The sequence below is a fragment of the Phoxinus phoxinus genome (genome assembly GCF_949152265.1).
Source record: "Phoxinus phoxinus genome assembly, chromosome: 3".
NCBI lineage: Eukaryota > Metazoa > Chordata > Actinopteri > Cypriniformes > Leuciscidae > Phoxinus > Phoxinus phoxinus.
Genome location: NC_136878.1, coordinates 44,037,800 through 44,056,702, shown reverse-complemented (window position 1 = coordinate 44,056,702; position 18,903 = coordinate 44,037,800). Strand labels below are relative to the sequence as shown.

The 18,903-nt window shown below is 36.8% G+C and overlaps 1 protein-coding gene across 2 annotated transcripts in view; it reads left to right on the top strand.

The window, feature by feature from the left end:
• The window catches only part of ephb4a (eph receptor B4a), a 52,419-nt gene extending 37,980 nt beyond the window's left edge, over positions 1–14,439 (top strand). Inside the window, exons 7-17 of one of the 2 annotated variants that reach the window (XM_079606385.1) lie at positions 18–142; positions 1,565–1,733; positions 1,956–2,052; positions 6,862–6,926; positions 7,026–7,139; positions 7,643–7,890; positions 8,815–9,030; positions 9,170–9,319; positions 10,093–10,286; positions 11,805–11,963; positions 13,160–14,439. In XM_079606385.1, coding sequence (XP_079462511.1) covers positions 18–142; positions 1,565–1,733; positions 1,956–2,052; positions 6,862–6,926; positions 7,026–7,139; positions 7,643–7,890; positions 8,815–9,030; positions 9,170–9,319; positions 10,093–10,286; positions 11,805–11,963; positions 13,160–13,268 — 1,646 coding nt within the window. In that variant the 3' untranslated portion in view covers positions 13,269–14,439. Of the gene's footprint in view, positions 1–17; positions 143–1,564; positions 1,734–1,952; positions 2,053–6,861; positions 6,927–7,025; positions 7,140–7,642; positions 7,891–8,814; positions 9,031–9,169; positions 9,320–10,092; positions 10,287–11,804; positions 11,964–13,159 lie in introns of both variants that reach the window. The other variant, XM_079606384.1, reaches the window with a different exon arrangement.
• Positions 14,440–18,903: the final 4,464 nt, after the last annotated feature.

Sequence of the window (18,903 nt, the reverse complement as noted above, 5' to 3'; positions counted from 1 at the left end):
CTGTGTGTGTTGAGCAGTTCCTGTACTGGTGTCGGGTTTGAGGAAGAGCACAGCCACAGAATCCAGTCTGACGCTGCTCTGGAACACACCGACTCAATCCCACTACAGGATCCTGAAGTACCAACTGCGCTACTGTGAGAAGGTAAACTGCACTAGCCTACACTACACTATAAACTGCTGCATGACTCTTCATTATTCGTATATTACACAACACTTCAAAAATGTAAAACTATAATATTCCAAGCAACACTACACTGCACTATAGATAACTGCTGTTCTGTACTAAATTACACAGGTGAAACTCGAAAAATGTGAATATTGTGCAAAAGTTCATTTATTTCTGTAGTTGAACTTAAAAGGTGAAACTAATATATTATATAGACTCATTACATACAAAGTGAGATATTTCAAGCCTTTATTTGTAATAATTTTGATGATTATGGCTTACAGCTTATGACATTATTTTTACAATATTTTAATTTTGAATTTGGGGTTTTCATAAGCTGCAAGCCATAATCATCAAAATTATAACAAATAAAGGCTTGAAATATCTCACTTTGAGTCTATATAATATATTAGTTTCACTTTTTAAGTTGAATTACTGAAATAAATGAACTTTTGCACGATATTCTAATTTTTCGAGTTCACCTGAATACTAAGTTCTATATACTGTTCTTTCTAAATTACAGAAGTCCACTTAATTGTATTGTGTGTGCACTTATAGTTCACTTCTAATATTAAAAGTATATATAAAACATGTTTTTACTTGCAGATAATATAAATGAAATAAGTGTACTTAAAGAGAGTAAACTTTCATGACTGTTTATTAACTGAAGTACACTTAAGTCTTGTTTTGATGTGCCAACTAATACTAAAGCACATGTAAAGTACTTGATTATAATCTTAACTGTAGTGTGTTATTTGATATTACATTTAAACACATTACATTTTAGAATTTAATACATGACATACAAGTTTCAATCGAAAATTACATTTTATAGAATATTTTAGTTTACCATATAAATGCTTGTCAGAATATTCATATATTCAAGACAATAGAAGTAATTATGGAATTACTCCCTAAGTATGTAAAAAAGCACTCGTTTAATTAAAAACAAAATTAAACTATAGTACGTTTTAATTTATTTGCAATTAACATGCATTTTAGTGTCTGATGCACTCGAGTGCATTATAATCTGCTTTTTAAAACGCTTGCATTGCTTACTCTCCATATATCTCACATTGGTTACAGAACGCCGCGTTTACTCGGGGAAAATGTGAATTCTCACTCTGTAATTCAGTATTGTTTTTATACCACCATTGCCTCGGTTCTTCTCAGCTTGAAACACAGACGGTCTATTTTTATTTCTCTTTCTCCGTCCTCCCCACTCGCTCCATTTTTCTCACCGCTTGTGTTTTATTGATCGCTCTCTGTGCCACAGCTGTTCACTGTTTACACTACAAACCTGCCAGACTAATTAACAATTAATATATTCAAACAGCTCAGAAACGGTACGTGAGGAATCCGCTAAATGGAAGATATTGGTGTGTGTTCTTTTGAAAGGAGCGTGGCTTTGAGGAGAACTCCTGTCATTATATGGAGAGCAATGTCAACGAGGTTGTGCTGAGCGACCTGCGCAGAGCCACGCAGTACGAGGTCCAGGTCCGCGCGCGAACTCTGGCCGGCTATGGCAGCTTCGGTCAAGCTATCGTCTTTCGAACCCTGCCTGACGGTAAGAAAGCGTCTAGCTTAGTATTGTGGCACTTTTTTAAGTGACAAACTTTTTGTGCCCTGGAGGTTTGTGTGAGAAGGCATTTTATTGATTGTTTTTTCTCTCCTTGTGCAGATTGAAGCCTTTTTCTCTCTCTCTCTTGAGATCGTATCACACCTTTTGCTGTTTTTAAACCCTCTCTCTCTCACTTTGGCTGTCTGCCTCTCTCTGTTTCCCTAGAAGATGATTCCTCGTCTCCGCTGCTTGTTACTGGGATCCTCATAGCCGTGGGCATGCTGCTCCTCATCATCGTCATCGCTGCTGCTATCTACTGTATACGGTAAAACAAGAGGCCAACGAGCTATAGAGAGTGTGAGGTTGTTATAATTGGCCCTGCATGCCCACAGAAAGCTCCAGAGATTTACACAGAACTCAAACCGCCGTCATTCACACATCCACTGCCCCTTGCATGCTTGCTTATTAAATAAATGGGCTATTTTTAATAATGCTTCCAATCAGCAAGCAATAAAACTATACAAATCTCAGCACTGTTTACCATATGTGACCCTGGACCACAAAACCAGTCTGGAGTATATCTGTGGCAATAGCCAACAATACATTGTATGGGTCAAAATTATATTTTTATCTTTTATGCCAAAAATCATTAGGATATTAGGTAAAGATCATGATCCATGAATATATTTGATAAATTTCCGACCTTAAATATATACATTTTTTTAAATTGTGAGTGAATGCAGCACAATCGTGAACATAAATGCACAACTTTAAAGGAGATTTTCTCAATGTTTTGATTTTTTTGCATCCTCAGATTCCAGATTTTCAATAGTTGTATCTCAGACAAATATTGTCCTATCCTAACAAACCATACATCAATGGAAAGCTTATTTATTGTGCTTTCAGATGATGTATAAATCTCAATTTAAGAAAATGTACCCATAAGACTTGTTTTTCTGGTCCAGGGTCACATATATAAATGTGCTGTTATGATATTTACTCATGTCCTGGCTTAATGAAAGGCAACTGTATGTGAGCTCTCTGTTGGTTAATGGTTCTTTGGTTGTTTGTTGGTTCAAACAACAGTTATTTTATGTCGTCTGGTTCAATCAATAGTATACTATGAGTTTAGGACTACTTGTTTTATTGAGTGATGAATAAGGAGTGTTTTGGGAAACCTGCTTGCACTGAAACTATAAAAAAATAATTTTCAAAAATTATGCTAAAATAACATATAAATATTAGATAAAAAAATACTAATTAAAGTAATAAATAATAAATATGAAACATTATTATTAAACATTAGAAATGTCGACGTGGCTAGGCAACTAACTGAAATAAAGATACATTTCAGAAATTAAAAATACAATTTAAAAAAGCACTTAAAAGTTAAATATTAAAATGAATGAAAAAAAATATATAATAATTGTATTAAATACTTAAAAAAAAAAAAAGTTTAAGTACTACAATTACTGAAACTACATCTGAAATAAAAATAAATGAAGGCTAAATGTAAATAGAAATATATGAAGAACTAATAATAAAAGTGACAAAAGCTCATAACAAAATTACTAAAATGTAAACAAATAATAAAATATAAAAAAAATTTGACCAATTTGCAATATCAATAAAAACTATAATATTATATAAATAATACTAAAATAATTGTAGCACTTTACAATAAGGTTCCATTAGTTAAGGTTAGGTGAGGTACAATGAACAATACATTAGTTACAGTACTTGTTAATCTGTCAACATTATTTAATAAAAATACAACTGATCATTGTTAGTTCATGTTAGTTCAGGTTCATTAACTAATGTTAAGAGATACAACTTTTGATTTGAATTACGTGTCAGTTGAGAGAGAGAGAGAGAGAGAGAGAGAGAGAGAGAGAGAGAGAGAGAGAGAGAGAGAGAGAGAGAGCGAGAGAGAGAGAGCGAGAGAGAGAGAGAGAGAGAGAGAGAGAGAGAGAGAGAGAGAGAGAGAGAGAGAGAGAGAGAGAGAGAGAGAGAGAGAAAGGGGAAGTGGAGACAGGATACGGTTGTCCCACCCCAGTCTCCACAGGCCAAATCAGCAGAACAATAGTCATGACCCTGGGGTAGCACACACACACACACACACACACACACACACACACGCGCCCGCGCACACACACACTTATTTAAGCACAAATGTATATACACAATGAACACTCCAGTGTACATGCAGACGCAGATATTGCTGATAATTGGGCCGTATATTTGCTCACGTATGAACAGCTAAGATTACAGGAGCGTGTGTGTTTGGATCTTTACATATATTGTTCACATTTCCACACATTACATACTCAAACTTTCACACCCAGTTAAATGGAGAGTCCCTACAATCAATCAATCACACACACACACACACACACACACACAGACACACACACGACACACACACACACACCCACACACACACACACACACCGGGAGCCTCCGGTCCAGACCTGCCATCAGCACTGGGTGGGACAAACGTGGCTATTTTAATCCTGGGAAATCAGGGAGAAAGATAGACGTGGAAAAATGTGGTTGCCATTTCCAAGCTATGAAGTTCTCAGTTATTTTCGGAGTATTCACTTTTGTTTCGGATGTATCTCCTAACATGCCTTAAGAAACAGACGTGAAGTAAGAATAAACTCACAACTTTAGGGGTAAAAAAAAAAACTGAATTCTTTCGATCTTGTGCAGTTGTACTTTTCAAACTAATTTGTTTTAAGGATCACTTTCAAGCAAAGTCCATTCATTCTCCTTTCAACCTTAAGTTGCAAACCAGTGAGTTTCTCTGAACGCAGCTTTGAGCCGTAAGCGAGCGTCCACAAGTCCAAAACACAAAGAAGGAATGAGAAGAACACGTAGTGAAAAAGAGAGAAAAGAAAACAACAAGAATAACAAGGAGAACGAGCTGAGTAATTTAAGACTGCGTTCGAGTATAATACACTATGAACGGTCTGAGGTAAGAGACAAAGACACAGGAAGAGGAAGAACGGGGCGGAGAGAGGATTTACTGTGCATTTACTTCATTCTTTACTCAGAGTAATATGACAACAAAAGACGAAAAACAAAAACATGGAACACAACAAGCACACCGAGCCCAAACCAGGCATGACACAACAAGTTTCCCGGATTTTCCCGAGCTCCCTAAAATCTTCAGATTGCAGCGGACTCACAAATGATCCAATTTTTCATTTTTAACATGTACGTTTGGAAAAGCCTTCATGTCGGACGTGAGCTTGCGATCCCTTAAAAACTAAAAACAAATATTTACTTGAAGTTCTTTTAGTGTATATATTTCAATAATTTAACAACACATTCGCATATTCACGGTTCTCTGACGGTCACATGACATGCAAGTAAAATGTTTTTATTTAAAAATAAAGTATTATTAGTATTATTTTTAACTCTAATTATAAAAATTAAGATATTACTGTTGTTGTACTGCAAGGTTTTTAAAAAACATTTTATTTTACACTATACTAGTATTAATATGGTAACACTTTACAATAAGGTTCATTAGTTAACTACATTAGTTAACGTTAACTAATAATGAACTGCACTTATACAGCATTTATTCATCTTTGTTAATGTTAATTTCGACATTTACTAATACTTTATTAAAATCTTGTTAACATGAGTTAATGCAGTGTGAACTAACATGAACAAACAATGAACAGCTTTATTCATATTAACTAACATTAACAAAGATTCATAAATACTGTAACAAATGTATTGTTCATGTTAGTTAATACATTAAATACATTAAATAATGTTTAATAAATGAACCTTATTGTAAAGTGTTACCATTAATATTTATGTCTTCACTTTCAAAAATTCAAACCCTCGAGATTATTAGATTTACTTGTTTAAATTTCAGCCTTTGATTTATATCACATTTACAGTTTTATTTTGATTAATTGTGCAGCCCTACAGTATATTTATCTATCTGGTAACACTTTATTTTAAGGTGTCATTGTTACAGATGTTATATGAAAAATTATACATAATTACATGCAACTAACCCTAAACCAAACCCTAATCCTAACCCTATAGTAAGTACATGTACCGGTAGTTACTTTATATTACTCAATATGTATAATTACAGTGTAAAAATCACACCTTAAAATAAAGGGTTACACTTTATACATGTAAGTTTGAGTAATATTAATTAACTACATGTACTTACTATAGGGTTAGGGCAGGATTAGGATTGGGTTGAAGGGGTTAGTTACATGTAATTATGCATCATTTATTGTTATTACTATTGTAAGTACATGTAACATATGTAACAAGGACACTGTAAAATAAAGTGTTACCATCCATTTTAATGTTACATTCCATTTTATTAATTATTAGCTTTTTATCAACCCGCGTTTGGGAAACCGTAAGCTAGGCAATAATGTACTTTCGGCGGCCATGGATTGAATACAGTGCATTTATTTTTGCCCTTTTCTAGCAATGTCAGTGAGACCCAAAAGCAGTATATTGGGCTTGGCAGATCGCGCTTAAACCCGTATGTGTAAAGGCATAAAGCAAATGCCACTCACTCCTAAACATCTCATCCAACATCATTTCCAAGATAGGCACTTCTTTGTTGCATTGAAAGACTGAATGAGATTCATCAAAGTCAAACTCAAAGTTAGCTATTTAACATTACCCAACTTTGCTGAAGAGACAAGCATGTGTTGCTAGTGTGCACCTAGCTTGCTAACTAGCAAGACTTCTGTGGTCAATCTGCCAAAAAGACCTTGCCAAGTGTCCAACAACATGATCAATCCACCAAACTAGCAGCAAACCAGCAGTTGACATGCAGCGTCAGGCGGTTGGTGACGTGGGATGTGGAGAAAAACGGATTGAACTGAAAAGCTAAACACTTTAAGTCCAACTTTAACTCACTCAGCTGTGAAATAGCTTGAAGCGTCACGCTGCCATGGGATTTTCCTCAATCCTTGAAAACGTAATTAGAGTTTTGCTGGGTATTAATGTCTAAAAGCCTAAAACGAGTTTTGTTGTTTGTGCATATTACACAGTTCACCAGTGTTTACCATTGAAAACACCTGCATATTTGGGAATGTTATGTAATGCTACTTATTCATATCCACTTTTCTGTTCACAGGAAGCAAAATCATTTCAAAGATCCAGAACTGAGTGATAAAAATGGCCAATACCTCATGGGTCAAGGTGAGCACTGCAACATCTTATCTTATCATAGTTATGCATTCTGATTAAGTTGTGGCTTGTTTTGATTAATGGAGTAATTGACACATTTTTCTCTCCAAGGAGTGAAAGTTTACATCGATCCGTTCACTTACGAGGACCCTAATGAGGCCGTGAGAGAGTTTGCTAAGGAGATTGATGTCTCATTTGTCAAAATCGAAGAGGTTATTGGAGCAGGTAAGTCTTCCTCCCTCACAACATTTATTTCATTTGGACACATGATTTATTTTCAGACGGTGCAGTCATATATTCTGATTCATTTGTAAGATATAACGGTAACACTTATCAAGAAGGTTCATTAGTTAATGTATTAACTAACATGAACTATGAGTTAGTTAATAAAAATACAGCCGTTCATTGTTAGTTCACAGTGCATTAACAAATGCTAACAAGATTTTAATAAAGAACTAGTAAATGTTGAAATTAACATTAACAAAGATTAATAAATGCTGTATACGTGTAGTTCATTATTAGTTCATGTTATATAATGTAGTTAAATAATGTTAACAAACGAACCTTATTGTAAAGTGTTACCGATATAACAAAGGTGTATAGATAATTTTTCAGTTCGCACAGAAGCAAAGATATTTAACATACAGCTAAGATATAAAAAAAAAACGTTTTTTCTTATTACAGTCGCAACTTAGTTGGACTAAAAAATGGTTGTTTTGGCATTTCAGGCGAATTTGGCGAGGTGTGTCGCGGCCGGCTGAGGGTTCCTGGGAAGAAGGAGAACTATGTTGCCATTAAGACTCTTAAGGGTGGATACACAGACAAGCAAAGGCGGGATTTCCTTTCCGAAGCCTCAATCATGGGCCAGTTCCAGCACCCCAACATCATCCACCTGGAAGGCATAATAACAGCCAGCTGTCCCGTCATGATCCTCACAGAGTTCATGGAGAATGGAGCTCTGGACTCCTTCCTGAGAGTAAGTATGCGTAAGATCTACATGTTTGTTGACGTAACATCTCAGTGGCTACGATTACAGCGAACCAAATAATCCATTAGTAATCGGATTGACGGCTCAATCGGACTGAAAAGCCTTCATGTAAACGCCTTAATCGATCCGATTGAGCTCGATCCGAATGATATTGGTTTATTCCTTTTCTAATCCGATCGAGAGAACATGTAAATCGGATTGATCTGATTGAAAACCGAAACTGAAAGGACTACGCATGCACTGTAAAAAAATATTTTCATGATTTGTTATCACAACTTTTTATCTTTTGTCAAATCAACTTCGATAACTAATGTGTGAAGATAACATACTAATTTGAGTTTCTGTTTATTAAACCATTCTTCTTCATTGTATTAACTCAAATTTTTAATTACAATGAACTCAAGATTTTTAGGCAACAAGGTAACTTGCTTTTTTAAGTTAAATCAAATTTTTTTATACAGTGTGTGCAATGACGTAGGAATACGTGCATGTCAAAAAATATATTCCGATATTGAAGCTTGTGACATATAAACGCGCACATTAACCCGATCACATGATCAGCGTTCATGATCACACTACGTTCGGATTCATTAATCTGAATGAATTCAGTCCGATTGGAACTAAAGTTGTACGTACACTGTAAAAAAAGATTAGTTGACTCAACTTAACTAAGTCAAGTCATCTTGTTGCTTTGACTGAGTTAATTTGAGTCAACTTATAGTGTCAAGTTTATGCATCAATTCGTGTTTTGAAGTGTAATAAACTTGACACTATAAGTTGATTCAAATTAACTCAGTCAAAGCAACAAGATGACTCGACTTAGTTAAGTTGAGTCAACTAATCTTTTTTTACAGTGTAGCCGGTGATTCTCACACACAAGGACTCTCTGACATGATCTTTGTTTCTCTCCAGCTCAACGATGGCCAGTTTACTCCAATACAGTTAGTCGGGATGCTGCGCGGCATCGCATCGGGAATGAAATATCTCTCCGAAATGAGTTACGTACATCGGGATCTTGCCGCACGGAACATTCTCGTCAACAGTAACCTGGTTTGCAAGGTGTCCGACTTCGGCCTGTCGAGATTCCTGCAAGAGAATTCGTCTGATCCTACATACACAAGCTCACTGGTGAGAGCAAATGCCTGGGCAGCGTGGAGCACTTCACACGGACTCGTGTTTTTAGGGCGGGGGGGGGAATGCAACACGTGCATCATGATCTTAATTTCCATTGTTTATCAGAGCGTAACTGATCTGCTTCTTCTTTCAGGGCGGTAAAATCCCCATCCGTTGGACGGCGCCCGAGGCGATTGCGTTCCGGAAATTCACCTCCGCATCAGATGTGTGGAGTTACGGCATTGTCATGTGGGAAGTGATGTCGTTTGGGGAGCGACCGTACTGGGACATGAGCAACCAGGATGTAAGTGTTTGTATTTTAATATGATTACATTTACATTGAAGCAGACGCAGTGATATAGAAATTCATTATTTTTGTTATGCAAATAGTCAAAATGTTACAAAAAGTTACACTACTGTTCAAAAGTTTGGGGTATGTATGATTTTTTTTTTTACTTTTATTTAACAGGGACGCATTAAATGAATCTATAGTGACAGTAAAGACATTAATAATGTAACAAACGATTCACATTTCAATAAATGCTTCTTTTTTTTAAAACCTTTGTTCAATAAAGAACCTTTGGGGGGAAAAATGTATCACAGTTTCCACTAAAATAAGAAGCAACTGTTTTCAACATTTATAATAATCAGAAATGTTTCTTGAGCAGCAAATCATCATATTATACTGATTTCTGAAGGATCATGTGACACTGAAGACTGGAGTGATGGTGCAGAAAATTCAGCTTTGATCACAGGAATAAATGACATTTTAAAATATATATTTATATAGAAAACAGGTTTTTTACATTGTAATAATATTTCACTATTGTACAGTTTTTACTGTATTTTGTGATTGAATAAATGCAGCTTTGGTGATCTCACCGACCTCAAACTTTAGAATGGTAGATAAAGATATTCCCAATATCAGCCTTATCCGACCAACACTAAAAATAACGCCTTAAAAGTGCTAATATTGACATATATATATTCACTAATACATCCTTTCGACCAGCTTTTTCAATCCACTACCTCTCTTTCTTCCTCCCCTCATTAACACAATCTGTCTCACCCAATCAGGTGATCAATGCCATTGAGCAGGACTACCGGCTGCCGCCCCCCCCAGACTGTCCCACATACCTGCACCAGCTGATGCTGGACTGCTGGCAGAAGGAGCGGACGGCACGGCCACGCTTTTCCAACATCGTCTCAGCGCTCGACAAGCTAATCCGCAACCCTGCCTCGCTTAAAATCACCGCCCAAGAGGGGGCAGGGTACGTTTCACATCCATTACACTTCCATATCACTCACTTCTGCAGTTATTTCAAAGAGCATTGCAGCCGAATACAGCAAAAACTTTTTTTTAAACTTGCAAACGGTTTCTATTTTTTACACAAAATTACAGATGACCATAATTTAAGGAACATGCCGACTTTTTGGGACTTTAGCTTATTCACCGTATCCCCCAGAGTTAGATAAGTCCATACATTTCCTTCTCATCTCCGTGCGTGCCGTAACTCTGTCTGACGCACACACCGCTAGCCTAGCTTAGCACAAAGACTGGAGGTAAACAGCTCCAGCTAGCATTCTGCTCCCAATAAGTGACAAAATCCTCCGCAGAAGTAGCAGTGCTTCGCCTTCTGAGAATATAGTTCCCAGTATGTATACGGTTAGAAGATGGCTGTCTCATCATGTGACCTTGTTATCTGTACACGCTGTGACTATACAAATCACAACATGTAAAAAGGAAAATGTTGGCGTTATTTTGTCACTTATTGGGAGCAGTATGCTAGCTGGAGCTGTTTACCTCCAGTCTTTGTGCTAAGCTAGGCTAGCGGTGTGTGCGTCAGACAGAGTTACAGTGCGCACGGAGATGAGAAGGGGATGTATGGACTTATCTAACTCTGGGGGATACGGTGAATAAGCTAAAGTCCCAAAAAGTCGGCGTGTTCCTTTAAACAGCACATAAATCAAAACTGCTTAATGTTGCTGAATGAAATGTCGACCCAGGACGATGTACAAGACTGTGCAACCTTAGACTCGATCTACTCCATCTGTGTTTTGATCATCGTTCTGAATCCCATTCAGACGTAGTCTTTGACAAAAATGTGATTTTCTTTTTGCCCAAAATGTTTTTTTTTTTTTCTTTATGAAACTATTAAGAATGCATGAAGCTAGAATAACACTTTTTTTTTTTTAAAGCAGAGGGTCTGTTCGTTCTTTTGATATATTGCATGTTCAGATATCAATACAACAATATATTCTGAGGACCATTAAACATTTTGTGAAAATGATTTTTTTTTTAAATGCTAGCGGTGGCTGGCAACTTTTTTCAAAAAGGCTGGCGGGGAAAGAGTTAATGTTGGGCAGTAACATGATAACTGAAAAATAGTTCAAACATTACTAGGTCACAGGAGAAGTAATGCGATTACAGTAATGCATTTACCCCAACAATGCTTGTCAATCAAGAACATAGCAGTTTCTGTTTTAGCTTTAGTCAGATCTCATTCCGTCCATCATTTCATTAGCTCACAGTATGGGCTCTTGTATGTTAGTCTTGCCCCTCCCCTCTCGGCATGTTGGCCTGTCAGCCTGTCAATCAAGACTCAGTTTGAGCGCATATCTGTCCGTCACGTTTTGGTCTCTCCCCTCCCCCTCGCCTCAAGGGAAAGCTGTTAGTCTTCCTCTCTTTGGCAGCCTTTCTAGATTTGTGTTGCTGCAGGCCGACTCAAGACGTCATCTTAATATGGGCAATTACGTGCGTTTTAACAGTTCCCTGTGTTCGTCCTCAGACCCTCTCACCCTCTGTTGGACCAGCGTTCCCCACTGACGCCCTCATCCTGCGGGACAGTGGGCGACTGGCTCAGGGCCATTAAGATGGAGCGTTACGAGGAGAGTTTTCTACAGGCCGGTTACACGTCCATGCAGCTGCTCGCCCACATCAACACAGAGTGAGTGAAGATAATATCAGCTTCATCCACAACACACTGAATACAGATATAATAGAGAGCGCATTCAGAAATACAACTGCATTACAAGGAAGATTGAAAAAAATTTCTTTGGTGAAGTGTAATTAAACGAATTCACAATCAAATTTATATAATAAATGTTACTAAATAGAAACAAAGAAACTACATATAAAGGACTTTTATTCTATTATATTATATGTATTATTCTATTATATTATATTATTATACTTGAAGTCGGTACGATGTTGAATGTTGAAATAAGTTTCTTCTGCTCACCAAGGCTGCATTTGATTAAAAATACAGTAAAAGCAGTAATTATGTAAAATGTAATTACTATTTAAAACAACTATTTTCTAGCATCATTACTTCAGTCTTCAGTGTCACATGATCCTTCAGAAATCATTGTAATATGCTGATTTGATGCTCAAGAAACATTTCTGATTATTATCAATGTGGAAAACAGTTGTGCTTCATTTTTTTCAGGATTCTTTGATGAATAGAAAAATCTAAAGAACAGTATTTATGTATCACTTTTTATTAATGTAATGCATCCTTGCTGAATAAAAGTTCAAATTAATTTATTTCACACACACACAAAAAAATTGATTCCAAACTTTTGAATTGTAGTATATATTTATATAAATGTATTATTTCTACATATGCAAACAACATAATATATGACCATGGACCACAAAACCAGTCACATGGAGCAATTTTATGAAATTGAGATGTATACATCATATGAAAGCTGAATAAATAAGCTTTCCATTGATGTATGGTTTGTTAGGATAGGAAATATTTGGTCAAGATACAACTATTGAAAATCTGGAATCTGAGGGTGCAAAAATTTAAACATTGAGAAAATCTCCTTTAAAGTTGTGCATTTATGTTCACGATTGTGCTGCATTCACTCACAAAAATACATGTTTTATATATTTACGGTAGGAAATTTACTAAATCTCTTCATGGAACATGATCTTAATATCCTAATGATTTTTGGCATAAAAGAAAAATTGATAATTTTGACCCATACAATGTATTGTTGGCTATCGCCATAGATATACCTGTTTGACTCGTGACTGGTTTTGTGGTCCAGGGTCACATATAAGCTTTTCTGTGTTCATGTCTGCTGTTGTTTTAAAAGCTAAGTCTAATCATGTTTTCTTTGTGTGTCTCAGGGATCTGCTGCGTTTGGGAATAACTCTGGCTGGTCATCAGAAGAAGATTCTGTCCAGCATCGAGGCTCTTGCGGTTCAAAACAAAACTCCAGGGAATGTGCTCTACTGAGTGAACCGTACACACTCACACACACACACACATGCAAACGCTTGTCGAGTTTGCAGGAGAACCTTCATGTAACCTGTCCACTCACAATCAGGAACATTTCTACTTCCTTTTTACCGGGTCACTTAAGGATCAAGATTGATTACTTGCTTCCAAGACTACCTAAAGGGGACCAGTCCAGGAACCTGTGGGAACTGTCCCTGTAACACCACTAATATTACAAAGCTTCATTTGTGATATCAAACGGGTCTCATACGGGATGTTACCTCACACTTTTCAGCATTTCGGGGAGTCACGTGATGTAACCCAAACGGAAAGACTTGCTCTCACATCGTAATGCAAAGACAGTGACGTATTCCCATTTTTGCAGAGTATTTTTCTAAAGGAGACTTTCATACTGAAGAGACTGAAGGAGGATAACGCCGCGTAAGACGAGACACATGACCTTAATAACGCAAGAATGTGGATACAAGTGATTAATAATGACGACTTTTGATCCTTCATGTTAAGGATGTGTTGTGCGCGAACGGTCACACACACAGATACACACACTACGTGGATAAAGTGCTAGGAAAATGGTATTTTTTTAAATGATGCACTCTGTGTGTGTATGTGAGCAGCAATAAGAAAAAGCAGCACAAAAGTCTTAGCACTTTTTTTTGAAAGAGGAGAAAGACATGAGGCAGAGGTTCCACTGGTGAACTAAATATGCGAAACATACGTGCTTATACAAACACACACACACACACACACACACACATATGTAGAGATCTGCAACACTTGACTGGCACTAAAAAGAGACCAAATAAAAGACTGTCTGTTGTTTTATGAGTGGCTGAAAGACTCGAAGCAACCTTTGAACGCGTGCCATACTGTTTTGTTTATCACAGGAATGTTGTGCTGGTTTGACTCACCAACTCGAAGCTGGTGTTCATCATCAACTAACCACAAGATTCAAAAGCCACCCTTTCAAACCACGCGTGGGTTTATGGGTAGGAGGATTTGGTCTTCACATTGGAGATCCACAAGAACAAACCAGGGACTTTTATTCTGTTGCCTCTCTCTCTTTTTTTTTTTTTTGTATAAATATATCTTGATTTATGTAAAAAGATTCATTTTCTTTGTCAGTGTAATCTGTGTTTCCGTTACAATAAAATGTATACATTTAGTCTAGTTTTCAAATTTTCTTTCTTGCTGGCTTCTATTTTAATAACACAAGGAATCGAATTTCACTTAATAGATAAAGTCTATTAAGACCCTGTTCACAGCTGGCATTAAGATGCGTTTTGGTCGATCGGATCACAAGTGGATGACACTAAATACAAACAGGGTCTAAACCGCTTTGAGCTTGTCCACTTTCAAACACTTCCAGAGGTAGTGGAAAACACATTCAACTGGATTGCTTTCGTAGTGTAAACGCTCATGTGATCGAATGTGTTCAAACAGCCACGAAAGAAACGTTCCTGACCTAATGAGTAAACATTATGGGAAACATTATGGGAAGCGCTCGAGCCAGACGGGATTTAAACTTTGTCGACTGGAGACCCAAGTTTAGTTTGAAGAGGAAAAACGTACCAAGCACAATGTTCTCTCAGCATTCCTGATTTCTAACACACACTCAGCAGTTGTTTCTCAATGTCAAGGAAGGATCCTTGGAAGCTACGTCATCGAGATCCGTCGAAGGACTGTTCCAATGTCGTGGATCCTAGGAGTCCTTCGTTCAGAAAATTTCTCATATACAGGAAAGGATGGATATGTGTATCCTTCGCGCTCCCAAATCACCCACAATCCTATGCGCGCAGCTTTGCTATCTTATTTAAAAAAGTGGGACAATTTAAAAACCAAGTACAAGGTGGGAGAAAAGTGTGGAAATAATTGTTTATGCACCTTTTAACCCTTTCATGCATGAATTATGATAACCTCAGTCAGGATTTTTTTCCTATGTGTTTTTATTGCTCTTAGGGCATGAAAAACAAGATTTGATTTGATTTTTTTTTTTTTACAAATTTTTCACAGAGATTTTCAGATGTCCACTTAAGTTCAATTGCTATACAGCAACCAAATCAGAAGCACTTCCATTTCTGCGCCGAAAGCGGACCTTTTCACTGACGTAATGACGTGCACTTGCTAGCCTGTTCCATTTACGTGTTCTCCGAATGCTAAAGAGGAGTCTCGCCTCTGAAGGAAAAGACTCGGAAGGACCAGTCCTGCCAAGGAAGTATCCTTGACATTGAGAGACAGCAACAGTGTTCAGCGTGATCTTGCATCTGTCAGAGCAGAAACTAAAGCTCTGGTCATGTTCATATGTAAATTGCGTGAGCTTATTTTGTCCATTAAATCGAAAAATCAAAGAAAAAAACATAGATTTACCCGCCCATACACCCTCCCCTCGAATAAATCAGGACAGAAGTGGTTGAAAGTGGACAAAAGTGGCTAAAAAGTCTACTTGTGATCCGATCGACCAACACGCATCTTAATACCAGCTGTAAACAGATACTGTAATGTCCTCCCTAGTCCAAAAAGAGCATTTGTTGAAACTTGAGATGTGGCGACATTAACGATATTTCAAAACGGTCCATTGTTCATTATATAGTGATGTATACAGCACAGCTCACACTGAGCTTTCGTTGGTCAACATGGCAACTCAGTGTGACCAACCTGAACCTGCGGATGCAAAATCTGCACGGGGAAATTCCCAATCGCATGGATTTCCTATGGAAATGACTATTTCATCAGCCAAAATTTACCTAGCAATGAATTTGACTGCACCTGTGAAGTATATTTTCCTAAACACCAGAAGAACCTTTGATAAGAGTAAAGTGTATTAAAGTTGTCAAAGCGTGTGATGTTCCTGTGTGCCGTGTCCAAAATGTTGGAAATGAGTGGCTGTTTATTTTTGAGATAATGTCGGTTTGATCTCAACCATTTGAGAGGGCCATATTGGGTTGTTTTTGTGAACATTTCGCTATGTAATGCAGATGTGCAAAGAGGACGTTATTGAAAGCTGGGGCAACAACACTATTTGGGACTCGGCAGCAAACTCAAGGTGAAGGGCGCATTTACATATGTAGTCAAGCCACGGCAGAAACATAATCTTGAATTAAGAAGCCTGTTTAATTCTAAGGTTCAGAGCGAGGGTGGAAAATGGTCATGACACACTAAATATGTTTTTGGCACATAAATCTCTCGCAAACATTACAAGTCGACCTCAGAGAAAAATGGAAATGAATGCAAAATGTATATGACCCTTTTAATTCTTGCTCTCTTCCCGTGTTTCTCTTTGATCCTTTTATCTGTGACTGACTATGCTACACACACACACACACATGCTGGATGCATATTTCCATAATTGTTTAGGGGTTATCCGATTTCTTGGACATTCTTGTTTTAAGCATTCCTCCCTGAAGATACAATGACCTTCTCTCCTCGGCAGAGGTGCGAGTGAGATTTGGGAATGGGGCTTAGAGTTCCCCTCCCCCCGTCTGTGTCTCTTCACCAATGGATCTCTTGTCCCCAATCCCTTCAGAAGAAAGAACCAGTTCTTTCCCAAGGCTCCTTGAAAATGTCCTTGACTTAAACCTTCTTCTGACTTCTCCTCCTCTCCTTTTCCTCCCACGCTGCAGTTTCCTTGCATGTCTGATAACCTAAGTTGATCTATCCCATCTCTGCAAACACGTCCCAGAACGCTGTGGTATTTGGTCAATCTCATGAAAATGTGTTTGGGTACACTTTCAATCCTAGACTTAAAAGATGATAAATTATATTTTGCATAAAGACACAAAGTAATTTGGAACACTTAAGATTGTTTACATTCTTTTAAAGACGATTATGAACATTTCCCCCTGGAATTAATGTAATGTGGCTTTACTTTTTAAAAGTTATTTCTTGGACAATTATCTATGTTCTCAAAGATAATTATCCTTAGACTCCCATTACAGAAATAGAGTAATGAAAATCACTGTGTCCTGACTAAAGAAACACCAATAATTAGTTTTTTTTCCCCAAAGAAACTTTTTTAATCAATCGGTTATAATTTTTTTTAACTGAAAAACAAGTTGTAAGTGTAAACCCAGAACAAATATAAATTTAACAACAAATCCAACAACACTAATAATAACAATTTTCATAATGCATATTATTGTTTATTAGAAGAAAAATATGCGCATTATGAGAGTTGCATCACAGTAATAAGTGGTAGGGTTGGGGAGTTTTTTTTTTTTTTTTTTTGAATGAAATATGGCAGCATTTTTTACATTAAATAGCATTTTTGAAGCTGGATTTGAAACCACTGTAAAAAAAAAATGTTGGTTTAACTTAAAAAACCAAGTTACCTTGTTGCCTTAAAATATTGAGTTCATTGTAATAAAAAATTTGAGTTAATACAATTAAGAAGAATGGTTTAAGAAACAGAAACTCAAATTAGTCTGTTATCTTCACACATTAGTTATCGAAGTTGATTTGACAAAAGATAAAAAGTTGTGATAACAAATCATGAAAATATTTTTTTTACAGTGTGTGTGGTCCAAGTTGTTCAACTGTAAGAAACTGAAACATGAAGCCTACATTATAAACTATTGTCTACTAGTTTTAATGCTGGGTCCGTATTATTAGGGCGCGAGAGTGGTTAAGAGATTATGATTGTCCTTATTGTGGTAAGCTCTTGTGAATGCTTCAGTAAATGACATGTTGCTGTGCTGAGTGTTTGGCATCTATGATTGTCTGTCTCGGTGGCGTGTCTGTTTGCTCCAGGAGCCTTTATCTTTCGAGGAAGAACACAAAGCACATTCCTCAAGTGTCCCACCCCACCCCCTACTCCAATCTTTGTCTTTAAACAATGGCCGCCAGACTCTCCTCTTACCATGCATCCCTTTGCAGGACAAAGGACAGAAGTCAGCACTCCTCTCTTCCTTCACATATGGACTTATCATCTTCCTCAGTCATTACTCAAGCCACAAACCTGCACTGCCCATCTTTGGCAAGCTCCCCAATAATGTTGCGTTCTCAACTCTCAAGCAATTAAGTATGTTTTATGTGCCAAACTACATTTTATAAGGGACAGTAAGTAATCCACTGACAATTTCAGTTCAGATACTGTAATCTAGGAAAAAACATGAAGCTAACATAGCCTAGAATTTTTTGGCTTTAGTCATTTATTAGTAAGCGTGGTACACTGTAAAAAAGGATTTTAACGGTAAAAGACTGTAAAAATGCTACAGTGAAAAACTGTTAATTGGTTAACAGAAAGTTTCTGTATACGGTAAATACTAAAAAATAAATAAATCAACTGTGATTGATCTAATTGTACATTTAATGTAATTTTACTGTAAAATACCGTTAAATTTATAGTTTTTGAAAGTGAAAAAGAACAACTCATTGTATAATTTACAGTGAAAAAACTTAAATTGACATTCCCACAATTCCCTGCGTGACACTTCACATTTTATGTATTTTTGTTAAAATAACTGTTTCTTAGTTGTTTTAGTTTTTTTCTAATCAGTTATGTACATTAGGGTTTTATGTTACATTTAATTTTGTTAAAGGTGCCCTAGAATGTGTTGAAATAATATTTTAATTTTGTCCCTGATATCTACATAGAGGGTTTGTGGCTTAAAAAGCCATTTAAAATGTACAGAAAAGG